Raw genomic sequence first — 19,318 nt, 5'->3', positions numbered from 1 at the left:
CTGTGAAAATAAAAAATACATATAAAAAACTGGTCAAAATTTTAATTTATTCAAAAATATTTTTGAACTTGTGTATGCCAATCATACTCACATGATGATCTGCTTCGTCTGTAGTTTTGTTCCTCACAAACTGATAGCGGGTTAGCAGTTAGCGCACAACATCTACCGGCATGTTTTTTACTTGCAAATGTTAAAGTTGTAACACTGCGTAGATTTATAATTGTTGAACCTAAGTACTGCCAACTATTAAAGGTAAAGGTGATTTTCGTATGCAGTTTAAGAGTATAAGCGTAGGATGTGAAATGCGAAAAATTAACCTTAAACTGATTTTTGGAGATTTCAATTTGATGGTACAAATATAGTTTTTTTTCCTATTACTTAGATTGTCTCGCCGCCGATATATATAGTTATAGTTAATAGCATTCCATAATATTCATTTTTCAAGTTAACGTTGGGATAAATCAACCTCACGCATGCCCAGATTCATTTTTATATTAATAATTGTGTATACATGAAAACCAGACCTCAAGATTCAATAAGCCGATAAATATTTTAAGCTCTACCTTTAATTTGCTTCTATTCAAGAAATACCCTGTAATAACAGTATTAAGTAGAGTTTTCTGTGCTGAATATTTCACCTTTTCATTTGAATGAATTGCAATTACGAATAACGAATTTTCTTTCGAGGGCATGCCTCAAATCCACGACTTTTGTTTCTTAAAACGGCAGCTCGTTATGGTCGAATATTGCTTATTTCTTTCTTTTTCATAAATAATTCAGATAAGATACTTTTACTGTTATTATGCAGAGGTTTGAAACTATAAATTTTCATAATTTTACGCAGATTATATTGCAAATACAGCTCTAATAAAATTATATAACTGTTAAAAGAAATGACGTTACATTATTAGTGACTTGTATTTCGACTACACTGTAAATCTTTTTTTTTTTCATGCCCCAAAATTAACAAACCAACAGAAATAATCAAAGGCAAAAAAGTGTCAGATGCAATTTCTTGATTCGCGTCCACATCATGTAAATCAATTTATGGATCGCATTCTTGAAGTGGCTTCAAGTCTGGTTTGGAGGCTGGCAATACATTTTCCACTCTAAACCATTGTCAGAACAATTACTAATCTGCATTTATTTCAGGAGTTAAATTTAACAAATTATGTTTTTTGTTTGTTACGATATCCACTAGTAAGACTATTTTTAGACACCTGGGGATGAACAGTTTCACCTACAACTTCACGAGAAAAATTGAAATATTTTCACTTCAGGTGATTGCCAAAGAATTGTTAGACGTTATACTAGCTAAAAAATTGAAAAGCTAAAAACTTAATGACTCTTATTTAACTATTTGCTTTATAAAATATTCAGTTTCTTTTGTGACATCTTCCAAATTCTAGAGCAAGGTATACAAAGGTGTTTCTTAGAACTATACATCCAAAAGTCAGTTTCGATCTTCAGATGTTTCACAGGCTTACAGACCGCACTGCGTCGAGGTTCTACCAATTTCAAATATCAGATATATTATTCTATAAAATACAATCCAAAAATTTAATTCACAGAAAAAAATGTACTTACTAAACGACTTTTGAAAACTTTATTTAGGCTGTAATTTAAGCTAACATTGCCCAATACAATCAATATTTACATTATATATTTTATCTTTGTACTAGTTACAAAATTAAAACGAAACGTTTCTGTGAAACTGCAGCATTCAGCCCATGTCGCTGGCTCTCGTATTTTAGACTAGAGGTATTCACATTTTTAAATTGGAAATAAATACATCCATCAACACCAGCAACAACATCAGAATCTAGATCCCAAACCTGGACAGATATGTTAAACTGAGGACATAAATATAAAACTTAAAACTGTCTGTGCTTGACATGTTCTGCGAGGAAATTTTTCAAAAGGCCTGTTTTAATTAATTTTTTTCCGACTTTTGGAACCGCAAAAGACAATCAAATTTTCCAAATTTGTCAAATCACAAAATATTCGAAAATGTTTAAAAGTGAATGAAAAAACTCGTAGTTCCAAACTACTTTATGATATTCATCACATAACACAAAAAAGGGGAGGTTTAAAAGGCATTTCTCTCACTTATAAGTACATTCTAAGATAAATGCGTATTTATTTTTTATTATATATTATTTCGAAGTAGATAGCTACAATATTTACAAAAAGTCACCACGAAGTGTTATTTCAAAAATGTAGACCAGCTACTGTTTGATGCAGTATATTATTATCAAAATTTTAAATAACTGCTACAGGAACACCAACTTATATGAATAACCAGTGAATTAAAAAGTGGTAGTACATTTAAATCGAGTCGATTTCCTATGTGATTAATTATAAGTTACGCAGCAGCATGCCATACGATGACCTAAATTTAATATGTTGACGTAACCTATAGAATACTTTTACGTTTAAATTTTATACATCATAAAAAATACTCTAAAAAAATTAACCATCACTTGTATCCAACTTTATAAAGTTAAAAAAAAAGTAAAATATATTGGCACACATAAAAAAAAGTGCAATGCCAATCACTGTCTCATACAATAGTTTACAGATAGGGTAATTCACATAGACCTGGCCTGGGCATAGCTAACACCTTATTTTTAGGAAATATTCTATGGTATCGTAAATTTGAGTTAAATTTTAGATCTGGCTATTTAATTCGAATATTCAAATTCAAAGAAACGTTTTTGGGAGGGAGTTGTATTTCAATATATGGTCTCATTGATTAAAAATTTCACCCTCGTCCAAAATATTAGACAAAAGATAATTAATAAATGCCACTTTTCACTTTTCTTTATGAATAATAATGAGTTAAGGGCATTTAATGTCAAACAATATTTTCAATTTTGATGTGAATTTACTTTAACAACTAAAACAATTTTGCTCAACCATTGCTATAGATAATATCCTAGAAGAAAAAATAATTTGTATTTAATAGATAAAAATCTGAGTTAATCCTTAATTTTGGTCAGTATTATAGTTATGCTACTGATATATCAAATATCAACTCCGTTCTTCTTCTAGAATTGCACAAATTCTTAAAAAATGTATATTGTTAATTTGTCTTTAAATAAGTAAAAAGAAACATCTGGCAAAAATGATTTAGAAATTTAATGTAATGACCAAAAAACATCTTTTTGCTCCTCTTTCTCCCTCCAATGACCACAAAAATCTTTAAAGTTGGTGAACCACTAAATCTATTTTTATTGAAGTTCCTGTTGCATAAAAGGTTGTTTTTTTTTTAATGGAAGAAAAATTAACCAAAAAAAAGGCACCAAATTTGTGAACTTTTAACAATAGTGGTCATTAGTGAGAATTACCCTGCACATATACCAAGAAATTCTAGGTGTTGGTTGAAAATATACACTATTGAGTTTTACTTTATGGACGAAAATTTGACTTTGTAAACAGTCGGATGTTGTGTTGATTTTCAAAATATTCGTTGCACAAAAAAAGAAACAAATTACAAAAACTCAGTCTTTGCCGATTTTTTATTAAGTATTTCCAACCATGTACTTGGTTTTCCATAATTTATAACTAAAATCACAACACCTGAGAAAACAATCACGCAAACACACGGGAACTTGCCTGTACACTGCTCACTTTTGTCTGCTGTAAATAGCATATCCATGACAAACTATTCAATGTAAAAAATTCTACTTACAAATATTTAAATACATTTATAATATTGTCCGATTCAAAAGAAGGAATGAATAATTTGTCATTTGTACTAAAATTAAATTAGTATAACAACACTATATAATATATGTTAGAGTGTAAATCGGGCAAAAACGTTCTTTAAATACTAAATCTCACTGCCTGCAATGTTACAAAAGAAACCATCCAAACCATAATAAATAATTCCCAATTTAGTTAACAGGTCATATGTGATAGCCGAGTTTCATTTAATACAAGTTTCCCATTAGTTTCAAACTACCCAAAATATTTAATTTATCAGAAGAAAACGAATGTGTGACGAAAGGCACTTACAAAAAACCTTATCTTGGTCCTTTACATTGGCAAAACTCTCTCAAAATGAGCACCCGTTTACACACTAAACAACTATCCTCGTCGACGGAGGAAGTCTGAAATTCATTTAGATTGGGCCCCAGAGTATCAAGCCAAAAAATACAGCCCACATTAGCACAATCCAATGCACAGTGTAAATCGGATTCTCACCGTCTGTAATTTTTCTTGCAACAAACTTTAGTGTCTCATCGAGCAAGACTACTGGAATAGAAAACTTCAATACCGTTATCCATTCTTCAACTGTCAATGGACACACTTGGAATACCACCTAAATTAGCAAAATTTAATATTATATTTAAATTTTACTGCACATAGGATACTTACAGAAAGTACGTCTACATACAAGATAACAAAGTGGAGGGTGAAAGATAAAGCCATTGAGCCAATCAGCCACATATTACACCATGGGGGCATCGCAATGAGAGATTGATTCTCTGATAAGCTAAAAATATATTTTTTTAAATCAACTAAACTAAATGACCAACCAATCAACCAACCTATTCATAGCATTTAACATTTCAATTGTAACTAAAACAGATAAAGCCATTGTCATTGGATGAGGATCATTGAAAACTTTGCAGTCAATTCCTTTGAATTCTGTAGCAGCCCCAGTACATTGTAAATGATGCGTCTGAAATATTATGAATTATCCGTAACTTTAGTCAAAAGTAACGTTGGCCAAACACAAATTACCAATTGATAATAGCTTAACTGAGGTCCTTCTGGGGAAAACATAAACCACCAAGCAGCTGCGCCTACAGTGGCAGCGCCTACATAACCACCAATAGCTAAGTATCTAAAGAACAGCCATCCAGAAATCAAAGATTCGTCTGCTTTACGTGGCGGCTTGTCCATAATATCTAGATCTGGTGGATTGAAACCTAGAGCAGTAGCTGGCAAGCCGTCAGTTACCAAGTTGACCCACAACAGTTGTACCGGAATAAGAGCCTCTGGCAGTCCCAGAGCGGCGGTCAAAAAGATAGATACCACTTCACCAATATTGGATGAAATCAAATAACGAATGAATTGTTTCATATTATTATAGATCGCACGACCTTCTTCGACGGCGGCCACAATTGATGAAAAGTTGTCATCAGCTAATACCATCTCAGCAGCCGACTTGGCTACAGCAGTACCTGAACCCATAGCAATACCGATTTCAGCTTTCTTTAAAGCGGGAGCATCATTAACACCATCACCAGTCTGAAAATAATTGCAGTCATTACCATTTTGAATAACTGCAAATGATCAAACTCACCATTGCAGAAATTTCGTTCATACTTTGAAGGTATTCAACAATCTTCGATTTGTGCGCAGGTTCTACACGCGAAAACAGGCGAGCACGGGCACAAGCAGCTTTTTGTTCTCCAGGAGAGAGATCATCAAACTCTCGCCCAGAATATGACTTGCCAGTTGTATCTTCATCTTCAGTGAACACCCCAATACGTCTGCAGATAGCTTCGGCAGTAGCCTTGTTGTCGCCTGTGATGACAATGACTCTAATACCAGCAGCACGGCACCTTACAATTGAATCAAAGACTTCTTTTCTTGGGGGATCTAACATGCCGACAACGCCAACAAATGTAAGGTTAACTTCATAAGTATAGAATTTTGTAGAATCCCCAAGGTCCATTTCTTCGGGTTTCATGGGATTATCAGCGGTCGCAAGCGCAAGACAACGAAGGGTATCTCTACCGGTACCGTATGACCTGGTAACTTCAAGAATGCGGTTTTTCAGGCTACTTGTAAGAGGTAATTTTTGTGAGCCCACTCGAACGTGTGTGCACCTTTCCAGTACTCCTTCGGGGGCACCCTTGACGAATAATTTCGGTCCATTGCCCAGTTTAGATGGTTTAAGTGGTACGCAGTAAGAAGACATGGATTTGCGATCACGGGAGAATTCAAGTGTAAATTCTTTTTTCCATTTAGTTTCAATGTCTTGCCTCACGCATATGGCTGCTTGACGCCTGTCTCCGACTTTTTGCACATTGAAAGGATTCATTTTTTCGGCCAAAACAATCAAAGCCGTTTCAGTGGCTTCTCCCACCTTTTCGAAACATTGCTTAAATTCATTGAAATCGATAGCGGAATCGTTGCACATTACACACACTGTTCCCAATTCCTGAAGCCCTTCGAATTCTGAGCATTTTACTTTTTGGCCTTTAAGGAAAACCTCACCAATCGGTTCGTAAGTTGAACCGGTGACCTCAAACTCGTTAAGGGTACTTTCATTGCCTTCAACCTTTTCGAAAATGAAAATGCGAGACACCGACATTTGATTGGTCGTCAATGTGCCGGTTTTATCTGAGCAAATAACGGAAGTGCAACCCAGCGTTTCCACAGATGGTAATGACCTTACGATAGCATTCTTTTTTGCCATACGGCGAGTACCTAAAGCCAAACAAGTTGTAATTACGGCTGGCAAACCCTCGGGAATAGCGGCGACAGCTAGAGCGACGGCAATTTTGAAATAGTAAACAGCCCCCTTGATCCACGATCCACCGTGGGCGGGATCGTTAAAATGACCGATATTAATAGCCCATACGGCAACACAAATCACTGATATCACTTTGGACAACTGCTCGCCGAATTCATCAAGTTTCTGTTGGAGTGGCGTCTTGATCTCTTCAGTTTCCGACATCTCTGTCCTGATTTTACCGATAGCAGTACTGAGGCCGGTCCCGATAACAATACCGCGGGCTTTGCCAGCAGCTACATTGGTACCAGAGAATAAGATATTTTTCTTGTCTTGATTTACGGCACGCGGATCAGGGATGGCATCAGTGTGTTTGATAACAGACACGGATTCACCGGTTAAAATTGACTGATCGATGCGAAGAGTTGTCGAGTAGATTTTGGTGATTCGAATATCCGCAGGTATTTTGTCCCCTACCGATATCTCAACTATATCACCCGGTACGATATCTTTAGCTTTGATTTTCTGTACACCTGGTTTGTCCGATCGAACAACTTTGCCCATTTCCGGCTCATATTCTTTGAGTGCCTCAATAGCAGACTCCGCATTTCGCTCCTGTACAAATACAACGTCACGAAAGAAATCACTAAATCGTTAATGCCTCACCTGCCACACTCCGACAACTGCATTTGCAATAAGAATAAGTAAAATTACAAAGGGCTCTACGAATGCAGTGAATGCTCCGTCGTGTTCTTCAAATAAAGCTAATACCTGAAAAATGAATAACCGTTGAGATTGAGAAGACGAAGAAGTAAACTTTAACTTTTGGAAACAATAAAGGCAGCAAAAGTTTTCCTTATTACGTTTCATTCCCTTTAAGTGAACCAAAAATAAACCTACTGTGAACAGAAATTGGATAAAGTGGATTTTACTCTAAAGCATTTTCTAAAAAATGTCGTTCTTTGATATTACAGCGCCATTGATATTGAAAAATAATTAAGCATTTCTAAGTTTACCGTCTTAATCCGGTACATTTAAAAGTAAACACTTATTCGTCGCTATCTAGACAATAAAAAGTAAACATAATATTACCTTCACTGTTGGTTATCCGGAATAAAATTGCCCAATAATGATGCTTTTAACAATTTGCATGCAATGGTTTCCTTTCCACATATTATGGTTTCACAATATTGTTTGTTTTAGCAAAACAAATAAGAAATCAATAAGATCTAATTTAAAAATAAATAGTTTGAGCGGATTTGCAGAATACAAAACTAAAATCCATGTTAAATTAAAAATCCCGGAAAAGTAATAGAGACAGACGATCAGTACGTATTTAATTTTAACTGCCTTGTAATGATAAACATCCGGCATAACATTCGAAATTGAGAAAAAAAAATGAAACGATAAGAAAAAATCGTATGCATTTTGAGGTTGAAAAATGTAACTTTCTTTTAATACTATAGCTATAGGGTTTACCTAATATGTTGTTTAGAAAATTTCAAAATCCGATTAGTGCTTGAGATATAAAAACATTCAAATTTTAGGAAATTGTCAAATTTGACAGTTCTTCTAAACATTGCTTTAATACTTTTTCCGGTCCAGTCAAGATAAAAATACATCTACGCCACAATTAGTACAAAGTTCCGAATGTCTCCCTTATCAAGTCAGGTCATATAAACTGAATTTGTTACTCACTCAAATTCATTTTTATAATTTATTTTGGTCATTTTATATTTGTTACGCTGATATTCTGCATGGGACTATCTTATTTCAATATACGCTATGCTTTAAAAAGAATCAAGAAAATGAGATTAAATAGCAGTAGCAGAGTTATTAGTACTTCATATGACACAAAACTCGCGTTATTTGGACAAAATTATTGACGTAATAAATGGCTTTCCCAAAAATTCAATTCGAAAACTTTTCAAATAAAACCGGAAGTTAATAGGAGGAAATCACCAAGGTAGAAACAATATTAAGCCTTTCCAAATAAACAAAACGAATAGATACCTGATAATAGAATTTGATCTTCCAAAAAAGAGAATGAGCAAATAAATAAAAAGTAAACACTAGCTGGATTACAAAAATGTTGCTACTATTAGAACAAAAAAAGAAACAAAAAAATTTCAAAAATTTGTATAGTCGATATTGTCGATAAAGAAATGGTTAAAACATATTTTAAATTATCAACTGCCTATTGTGGTCTGAGGCAAAAGAAAGTGATTTAAGAAAATCCTTATCAGTATTTTAAAAAGTTTTATAGTTAGTCACTCATAGTCCCAAATTACATCCATAAAAGGTAATACATCTATTTAATTTAATTTGTACAAAAGACAAACGCAAAAGTAAAAAATCGGAGAGTGCTAAAAAAAGAAAATTACCGCACGGAACGTTTATAATACAAGAAACGCATCATGCCCCAAAAATATCAAAATCGTTTTAAAACACTGATTCCCGTTCAAAGTACTGTTTATTGTTGAATAATAATTTATGTAAAAATGAAACCATTGTTTACAGTAACGATGTTCAGCGGTAGTGAACAAATATACAACTTCCAATCAACGTCCAGGTGCAAATCAATGGAAAAAGATAACGTTTCGAGGGCAATAACTTTACAAAAAAACAACTAAGTTCAATTATCACCAAAAACCAATTAAAAACAGAAACATGTACGGTATGCACTTAAGTATTACACACTTTAACATGGCGATCAAAATCTCCAAATTTGTCTTTAGAACTAATACTTACGAATGAAATAATTGCAGCTAATAACAAAATCTTGACTAGAAGATCATCGAACTGTTCTAAAACTAATTGCCATATCGACTTTCCTGAAAACAGAGTCACATAAAACCAAGAACAAAACACAACATATAGATTGCGAAAAGTGGCAAGTGTGAGCTAAAATGTACGTTGACTATTTCCAAATCAAACTTTAGATAAATTAACAGATTTCAAGAATTGTTTCTCTTTAGTTCCTATCTAGGAACACTGTTGCTATTAGATCTCCTTTGGCATACGGCTTTAAAAAGGGATAAATGATATATTAATAGACAGACAGGGCTGTAGGCACCCATAATGCGAAAACACTGCGACTGTTAAAAAAATTTGGAAATTGAAAGCAAAAAAAATCACTAACCTCTTTAAATTCATCATTAAAAAGCAAGGGCATTTTCCCGAGCAGACACAACGAGCTCTTCAATTTTTCGAAGCAAACACATACGGGAGGCACCTCTGTGAATGATACTCCTCAACAGGGTGATAGTTCAAAGGACTTTTTTACGTTTTTAAAATGATTTTATTAGAAAGGGTCTCGAAAGTTGGCAGTGCATCAAAGTTACACTTTGTAAATGGAACAATCGACTTTTCTTCTCGCCACAATTATTCTGATTTAAGATTTAACTTAAACTGACAGATAGGCGGTGAATATAAAACGCACAAAATTACCATTGCCGCATTGTAAATTTATAGCATTGGAAATTTATATTCGTTGACATAAAAATAATAAAAACTAAAATGCACTAAGATCAGTGCAAAATGGGGTTGACTAGAATCAGTTTCATCATTCATTTACAAAAATTTTGTAACTTATGTAACATATATATGTAACATTTTATAGCATTGCTCTGGTGAATTATAAACAGATTCAGACTTCAATAGACTTGTTTCTAAATTAAATTGTTAGTATTAGTTTCTTCCTTTCTGTCTTATTAGCCATTTGTTGACATATTTTTTTTATAGCGTTAAACATGTACAGTTGATTTACTGAAATACCTTTTTTTAACACATTTAGTTAGTAGGTTAAACCGGAAGTGATGTACGATATTCGAAATTTACGTCAAATTCTCGTTTAAATGATATGTAACCTGTTAACATTTCAAGAATACCCGGCAAATGACAAATTGGCCATTCCATTAACAAATACCAAATAATATTATAAAATTTCTTTATAGAAGTTTACACGTTCTATACCATAGAAAAGGTAATTTCGTCGCGAAATAAAAAAAAAGTAAAAACGTAACAAACAACTAAAGTAGATCCGCCAAGTTATTAAATAATGGTGGGACATAATCGGTGGTAACTGGTCGTTTTATTGTTTTCATGTCCAATTAGACATAGCAATTCAATATGCAACAAGTTTCATAAAAGCCACTTCAGTCACGAGTTTCATTGGTCCATGACTAAAATCTACCGAAAACATTCGATCGCTCCCAAACTCGTGACTAAAATACTGGAAACATCCGAACTGGTTCTCGACGGTGGCTTTATTGGAATTGGAATTACTCGGAAATTGATGACCGACCAAGAATTATCAAAACACTGCATCTTTGACAGCAATGTTAACTAACATGTTATACATCATTTTAACGAGAATTTGAACATTGAAGGTATATTGAAACAGAAATGGGGATTTCTATTTAACATTTTGGCGATGACGTCACTTCTGATTAAATCAGGAACAGTTTCAAAAAAATAAAAATGTTAAAAAATTGAATTTTATGCACTCCTAAAAAATCAGATCGACATGTTTGAAGCTGTAGTATAAAGGGGGGGTCCTGCGTCACCCGGTACATATTATTTTAAATTAAAGAGTTACCAGTATAGCAAAATGTAAACGAATTCTTAAAAAGAAATTGCTCGTTTCATTAGCAGTCCCATTAGCTCCCAACTTTACGGTCCATTTTAAATATTTCAAAACGACACTTTTACGTTATCGTTGTAGGCGTTATTGGTAAAATCTTATTGCATTGTCTCTTCCGTCGTATAAGACTTTACATAAAGGGCAATTGACCTTTTGTCTAACGACGCCTTCGCCAACTACAATCGTATTGCTAGATAAACAGCTCTGCGACGAGTGAAAGGCAAAAAGCTCCATCGTGCCGAGCTTTCGAATCGGTCGCATCAGCTTTCACCCGCAGCACATCCGTCCTTTTGCGATCTAAAATTAAACGGATCCGCATAAGGGAGAAAATCATTCCACCTGAGATAATACGATCGAAATGGGTAACATGTCGGCGTCGTTGGTTGTTACGTTCCAGAACAGATTTAGATTAGTTACGTTAAATGGAGAGAAAACGTTTAAGTGCACCAGTTTAAATCAACCCCAGTTCTTGGCCATTTTTCTACTTACAGGCAAAATAAGAATACCTTCTATAATGTAAAAAAATAGATAATCGTTCACAAAACTTATAACGGGTTTAAAAAAAGACTTTTTGCACACAAAAGTCAGGTTGGTGAACGAGCTGCTGGCGATTGCTCCCAGTCGCACGAGTATGCGGAGACTCAATTTGAAATGTGTTGCATACGATTCTTTTTTCTGCAACTGCAGGAAATAAAACTTAAAATGTGATTATGTCATAATTTAACAATTTTCCATACATATTGTCATTGTAATATAACAAATACGAATTCAGTTTTTTTAAGGTCTTGTTTGGAGCGTTTTCTTTTGGACAGTTTACATATCAGTTTAAGAAAAAGTTTTTTTTTTAGAGCTATTTTCCTAAAAATCTAGACGATTTGTTGAATTAACATTCGTGTTCACTTAGATTCGATTTATGAATTTTAGTGGGGCCCCAAAAATAACCAAAGCTTTTCATATTCAGCATAAAAAGCGTCTACGAGAGATACCGGACATAAAATAAACAATTCATATTTCGCCCAACTGCAATTTTTGTGTTAGAGATAATACTCTAATTTCCTAATATATCGTTTCTGCTATTTTGTTCGGGTACAAACATAGTAATGAAGATAATCCAATCAGGACATAAAATCACCTAAATGTCGATTATTTTTAGAGACACATACTGCATCGTATTACCGCTTTCGATTGCTAAGAAAAAATAAAGGTAATTTATAAAACGTATAAAATAAATAGCCTATACTACATCTGTTGCAATAAATATATTTCATACAGTTATATAATATATAGTTCTAACTACCTTGAGGATAAAAACAAAAATAATATATTATTTTTTTTTACAAAACTTCTGGATTCCTCCTGCGTCCGCTTTTGCTGAGTCGAACTTGCTGACGTTTCGCCAATCATCCTGTTTGCTTCTTCAATGCATGACTGAAACTGGCTCGTATTTTATCACTTAGCTCCGCCCCCTCTCAAATATAAGCGGGTACAGACTAAAACACGAGGCAGTTTCAGTCAAGCTCTGAAGAAGGCAACAGGATGATTGGCGAAACGTCAGCAAGTTCGACTCAGCAAAAACCGACGCATGAGGAATCCAGAAGTTTTGTAAAAAGTATTACAACTAGCCTGTGTCAATAGTATAGAATTTTGGCATCCATTATCTAAACTTTAAAAAAAATGAGATACCACTTAATGTATTTCGAAAACTCGATAGTACAAGATATCGTTGAGAATAGACAGGTTGTTCCGTTTAAGTTTAAGTGAGACATTTATGGGGAATCCAGTTAAAAAATAAAAAATAGATAGTGACACATTTAATTTTAGCTTAAGTCCATCGAAAACCGCTCGCACTATTTTTTCTCGTTTTATAAATAGTCATTTTCCTAAATAAAGCAACAATTATTTGCATTGTTTACGACCAAGAATTCGCTGGTCTCAACTAAATTGTAAATAAGCGCCTTTAACAATGCAAGAAAATTATTGACCTTTGTGAGTGATGTGTCGATTCGGATGCAAAAATATACGTATTTTTACGAGTAATTTTACGTCCGTATTATATGCGGTTTGACTTCGCGCAACGATGACGCGACTGCTGATTGAATATTTTGCCATTTGCGCGATTACAATAATCATTGGCAAGAAGTGATAAACGTTAAACAAACCGAGGCGCATTGTCAGAGAGAACAAGGTTAAACCGAAATCCAAATAAGGCTGCAAATATGTATCTATGAAACGTAAATTCCGCGCGATCGTTATAAAGATATAATGTGGCAAATTTAAAATTGAAACACGATCTAAGCATTGTGCGTTTTATTATTGTCTGCTAACCAGGAAAGAAATAACATTTAACACAACTTTCTGAACTGGAAATTAACATTTCCCAAATAGCTTGAGAAAGCAAGCAAATGCAGCAAAATTTTATCAAAATTGTCAGTTTAGGAAAAAAATTGAAAAAGTTCAGCTTGAATTTTAGGAAAAATTCACTGGTTCTAATGAATGTTACCTGCAACCGTTTGGGTGCTAGAGGGCGCTGCTAAAATTTCTGAAATTTAAACAATTCTGAGTAACTTAATTTTAAAAAATAGGTGAAATTTGAAAAAATAATCAACTGTTTATGACGAATATGAAATTAATTAATATAAAAAATCTTTAAAAAACCATTTTAAAACAGAATGAATTTGCATAAGAATTTAAAAAGCCTTATACAACAATTGGTTTTGATTAGACTAGCCAACGAACACTGTCTTAAACCTTAAACAAATTTGTATTTCTTCAAAAACACTGACAGATCGAAGAGGGAACCTAATATTAGACGTTTCTGCTGTAAGTCAAGTGAAATAAAACTCTCAAATAGCAAGAAGCAATGAATGACGTTTTGTAGTTATTGAATTGTTTTTTTTTTGTCATCATGGCTAACTAATAGTTGAACATAAAAACATAAAAACTATAACTTTCTAAAATAGGCAACCCAACAAAAAATCACTTTAGGGAATTCCAATTTGAAAGAAATGACCAAAGATTTGTTCGTTTGAACTGATAGTTTTTAATCATTTATATATTATAAAAATGTCCACAAGGAAAGTAACCTCGAATAAATAACATCGGCTGTCAGTGGGAGAAATCAATAGTTATTATATTTAGATCTGCAAACACATTTGAGATAAAATTCCAAATCTGGGCCACACTCTAACAATAAAGATATACATTTTTTTTCTTCACTGTTATCGCATTACGATTTCATAATAAATTTTGGGTAGCATATCTCCATTTAGATATTTCCATTTTTTTCAACTTTTGAAGTCACAGACTGATTTCAAGTGCATTTTTAAATACCTAGCAAATAATAAACGCTCTTATAATGAATAAATATTTCAAAATTTCAGCAACGCGCTCTCAAGGATCTGAAGTTTTATCTGGTCAATTTAAATTTCGTGGGATAAACGGAACCAAATTCTAATAATCGCCCACCGTTGGCGGCCTTAAAGAAACGATTTGCTGAAATCTGTGACGCCTCGATCAACGTAATTCGCAAAATTCCTCGGCAAATTCTCCCGCCACTTTCAGAAACTTCACCGTAATGGAATGAAAATTGATTTACATTTTCGATAAAACTAATTCACTTCGCGTTACCGATTTAACCAGTAACTGAACAGACCAAGTAATAGACTCGCAAATTTCTAAAAAATCCCACAGATCCATTACGCTTGATTTTACCGATTTCCAACTGACGAAATAGCAAAACTCTTCATTGACTGGAATATTGCAAAACGAGATAAACACTGCGTCAAATGTAAGCAAAGAGAAAGCAACGACTTTGAAAAATATTATTATAAATATTGCTTTGATCCCGAATAAACATCTCGACTTTAACCTCTGCTAATAGGATACACTCCTACAAAACAAAGGTAGGTAACAAATTATCAACAATTCGTTTGAGAATTGGGTTTTAAGTGAGGCAGATGTTTAACTTTATCTAAATAAAATGTTGAATCGGTTACTATAAACAAAGATATTCCTTTCGAATATAAAAAAAAATAATGTGAAATGTTCGACACAAAAATTTTGTGGACTCGAAATTTGCACTATGAAAACAATAAAAAATCGGTATGGACATACACGCACCGCATTAACGAATATAAAAAATCGTACACTGAGAATACTGATCGCCTAGTTGAAAATGTGTATCACTATTTTTAAAATTATTTTATTTCAAAATTTACACTTTGCCTATGCCAATTTTCATTCCAGGTATACCGGAAATAACTATTTTTTCAACTACTTCTTTTTGGCTGAAGTTAAAAAAAATACAATTTTAAACTTCAAAACAAGGCAACAAACGCCCTAGTGACAAATTTCATAAAAATATTTTAATTATGATACAAGTTTTATTTATGCCAATCAACCAATTAGTAGCATGTAGTAAAAGTACAAGATGGATGAATTATGAAGTATTTCGAACTGCTGTTGGAGTCCGGAATTAAAATTTGCGAATTATTATGAGGGATTAATTTCCTGCGACATAAATTGCAATAGTTAGATATACCATTTGTTGACAAAAAAAAAGGTTCTTGGAGAATTCCCCATTCAACACTTTTTTTTAATCCGAAAACTAAAACTAAATAAATATTTATTCAATGTAGAAGTGAAGTTGAAATAAATATTTGGAAATCGCACGAGGTTCCTGTTAAATTAAATAAAGTATTTTGATAGCAGATAAGTTGTCAACGTCCATAAAATTTAACTCATAATTTCCACTTACGTTTGCAGCTTTTCGAATTCAACTACTCACCTTCCTCTGCAGGAAGTTCTGAAACAAACAAAAAACATTAAAATGAATAAGGCCACGTCAAATAATAACAATTCTACCAGAACTTCAGCACCATATTTTTAATTTTACGACGTTTTAACTATTACTTTAACTTTCAATGGATTTTTGATTCATCAGATAATGTTCAGTGCGTTTACACCTTGTTAAAAAACTTTATTTCAATATGCTAATAATACGCAGTGCTTTATATTTACATTCCATTATATTTATAATACCCTGCCCAATACTACAAAAATTCGAAAAAATCATATTTCTGCCAATTGTTATAATGAGTGTTTTTTTTTTCGATGTATAGAACTTTAAGTTGGCATTACTGTTCAAGATGGCGACCGATTTAGCAGCTGTCAAGTGATTTATTCTCAGTTTGGTTTGGCAATTCATCATGAATAGACTCACGCCTGAACAACGCTTGCAAATAGTGCAATTTTATTTCGAAAATAATGGTTCTGGGCGGAATACCTATCACGCACTACGTCCATTTTATCGTGGACAAAATCGTCCATCAGAGCAGTTAATTCGATTAACCATGGAACGTTTTCGCACCACGTTTACTCTTATTGATAACTCGCATCCCCAGAGACGCCGTACGGTGCGTACAGAAGAAGCTATTGCTGCTGTAGAGCGTAGCATTGAGGAAGACCCCAATGAGTCCATCCGCCGTTGAGCACAAGAATTGGATCTGTGTCCATCCACTTTATGGAAGATTTTGCGGAAGGATCTTGGTTTACGTGCTTACAAAATCCAACCCGTGCAAGAATTGAAGCCAAACGATCATCAAGTAAGGCGTAGATTCGTCGAATGGGCCCAAAATGAGATGACCGTTGTTCCCGATTTTCATAAGCGAATTTTGTTTAGCAATGAAGCGCACATCTGGTTGAATGGAGCGAAGCTAATCCTCAAGTGTATGTCGAAACACTGTTACATCCAGAAAAACTGACTGTTTTGTGCGCTTTATGGGCTGGTGGAATCACTGGTCCGTACTTCTTCAAAAACGATGATGGCCAGAACGTTACAGTCAATGGTGATCGGTATAGAGCTATGATTACTAACTCTTTCATTCCTGAATTGAATAACCATAATGTCCAGGAGATGTGGTTTCAACAAGACGGCGCAACATGTCACACAGCTCGTGCCACCATCGGTTTATTGAAAGACACGTTTGGTGACCGCCTAATTTCACGTTTTGGACCTGTGAATTGGCCTCCAAGATCTTGTGATTTAACACCGCTGGACTACTTTCTGTGGGGCTAATGTAAAGTCATTGATATATGCGGATAAGCTACAAATGCTTGACCATTTGGAAGACAACATTCGCCATGTTATTGCCGATATACGGCCATAAATGTTGGAAAAAGTCATCGCAAATTGGACGTCCAGATTGGACTACATCGGCCCCAGCCGTGGGGGTCATATGCCAGAAATCATATTTAAAATGTAATGCCACAAGATTATCTTTCGGATAAATAAAATTTATGTCAATCGAATAATCCATCGTTGTTTTATGGCAACTTAAAGTTCTATACATCGAAAAAAAACACCCCTTATAATGATAACAGCCTTCATACTAAATGCAAACAATGAAAAAAAATATATGTGTGGTTGGACGAAATTTGTATCAATGCAGGAGTTTACTTGTGCAACGGTAAAGTTGGTGTTACACTGAGGAGTACAAATCTTCACTTCTCTAAGGCCTCACTTGATCTCCTTTTATGTTGCACATACTCTATTAAGTTGGTCGACCATAAATTTTTAAAAACCAACAGTTTACAAATGACATATTTTGGGCACCGATATAGGATAGGAGATATCCAATAATATTTCATTCTCCATGAAAAAATTGCTCGAAATTTAATGCAGTAATAAATAATAAACGAACATATGAAGCCCGCTCTTGACACGTTGGGAATTCCACAAGGAAGCACCACTTATCCTATTTTGTTTGTAATTTAAATAACGATATGCTAACACTAGCAGAAAATTGTAAAATAAAAAATTATGCAAAAGATACAAGTTTCTTGTTAGCACTGATATAAATATTCTATAGGACACTGCCAGGAGCTTTAGGAAAAGAGTTGAACATTGGTTGAATATATAAAACAAATTGGTTGTAAATAGTAACAAAACAACATTAACAAATATAACATTATTCAAGACAAACAAGTTCAAAAAAAAACTTTCAACATCAATGGGTATGAGATAGAACTAAAAAATAAAAATAAATTCTTGAAGATGTTTCTGTTCAATATCTTGACTTGGGATTCAGACGTTAGTTATGTTGTGAGTAAATTAAATATGGTTGGTTATACTTTTCGGGTTTTAAAATAACTTCATAGACATCTAAACTAAAAAGATGCTGTCTGAATACTGCTTCCAGGTTTTGAAATTGTGTTGTCTACTGTCTGAGGGAAAGGTTTGAAGCGTTAACAGTTTATACAGGAGTGTGCGATATATTTTTTTTTAAAAATATGTCAATTATTAATCCCAGTTTAAATATTCAACAGTCTATGGTTACAAATTATTAGAAGTACAAATATCTTAAAGAAATAAACTTTTTAAATTCTAGTCACGATGTAACTTTACAAGATGGAAGAGTTTTATACCAAGATAAAAGAAAATGTAAATATTGTCATTTGTGACACTATTTATATATCTTAAATAAAGATTATTATGATTGTTGAAGAAAAGAACGAAGTCGGGCTAGCAACTATGCAAAGGCACATGCTTTATTATGACTTTTCCTCGCTTGTGCTCACTCTTTTCAGTTGAATTTCAATCAATTTTGCTAGCAATTGTGGAAAAATTTTACAAATTAAAAAAAAAACCGTTTGGCAAGACGCATTGTTACGATACAGACAGAGGCGGCTACTACGTGAATCGCCTCCAAACCAACACGAGTCAAGGCTGAAATCTTACACCGACCGTCATAAGCGTCGTCAGAGTAACGCTACTGTGACGTAACACAAATTTTACCACCTCCAGCATCGGAAGCTCACAGCGATTAATTAAATATAACTATTTGGTACATTTTAGCAGATAGCACGCTACCACGTCCTAGGACTCTTGGAAATAACGCTCAGCAATGTTTCGAGGAACGTTACAGAAATTACTGATAATTTCGAAAAACATTTTTTTAACGAATTTACTTTATGAAAAAACGTAAACCATAACTATAAATAAAGCACGGTAAGAATTTTCACGGACTGAAAAAGTATCCTTCGTTTCAGTATATTATAATTTCTAAATAATAATATCAGTAAGTCAGCTACAGTCACGGGCTCAACACTACAACCTACTACTCTAAAGTGCTACTATACTTTAGTTAAAATTTGAGAAACTCTATCGTTAAAATTTGGACATTGTTAACTCTTGTTAT

The 19,318-nt window shown here is 33.7% G+C and overlaps 1 protein-coding gene across 5 annotated transcripts in view; it reads right to left on the bottom strand.

The window, feature by feature from the left end:
• The window catches only part of LOC132704157 (calcium-transporting ATPase sarcoplasmic/endoplasmic reticulum type), a 28,075-nt gene that overhangs the window by 895 nt on the left and 7,862 nt on the right, over window positions 1-19,318 (bottom strand). For 3 of the 5 annotated variants that reach the window (XM_060673979.1, XM_060673977.1, XM_060673978.1), the window contains exons 3-10: window positions 15,907-15,924; window positions 9,227-9,309; window positions 7,142-7,246; window positions 5,318-7,090; window positions 4,753-5,262; window positions 4,557-4,690; window positions 4,384-4,501; window positions 7-4,327 (exon numbers count right to left, since the gene is read on the bottom strand). In XM_060673979.1, coding sequence (XP_060529962.1) covers window positions 4,127-4,327; window positions 4,384-4,501; window positions 4,557-4,690; window positions 4,753-5,262; window positions 5,318-7,090; window positions 7,142-7,246; window positions 9,227-9,309; window positions 15,907-15,924 — 2,942 coding nt within the window. In that variant the 3' untranslated portion in view covers window positions 7-4,126. Of the gene's footprint in view, window positions 1-6; window positions 4,328-4,383; window positions 4,502-4,556; window positions 4,691-4,752; window positions 5,263-5,317; window positions 7,091-7,141; window positions 7,247-9,226; window positions 9,310-15,906; window positions 15,925-19,318 lie in introns of those variants that run through there. The other 2 variants (XM_060673981.1, XM_060673980.1) reach the window with 1 other exon arrangement.

This window comes from Cylas formicarius, unplaced genomic scaffold (assembly GCF_029955315.1).
Source record: "Cylas formicarius isolate icCylForm1 unplaced genomic scaffold, icCylForm1.1 PGA_scaffold_6__28_contigs__length_40554024, whole genome shotgun sequence".
Lineage (NCBI taxonomy): Eukaryota > Metazoa > Arthropoda > Insecta > Coleoptera > Brentidae > Cylas > Cylas formicarius.
Note: the sequence above shows the minus strand (reverse complement) of the source record. Positions and strands in the feature narration are given on the sequence as shown.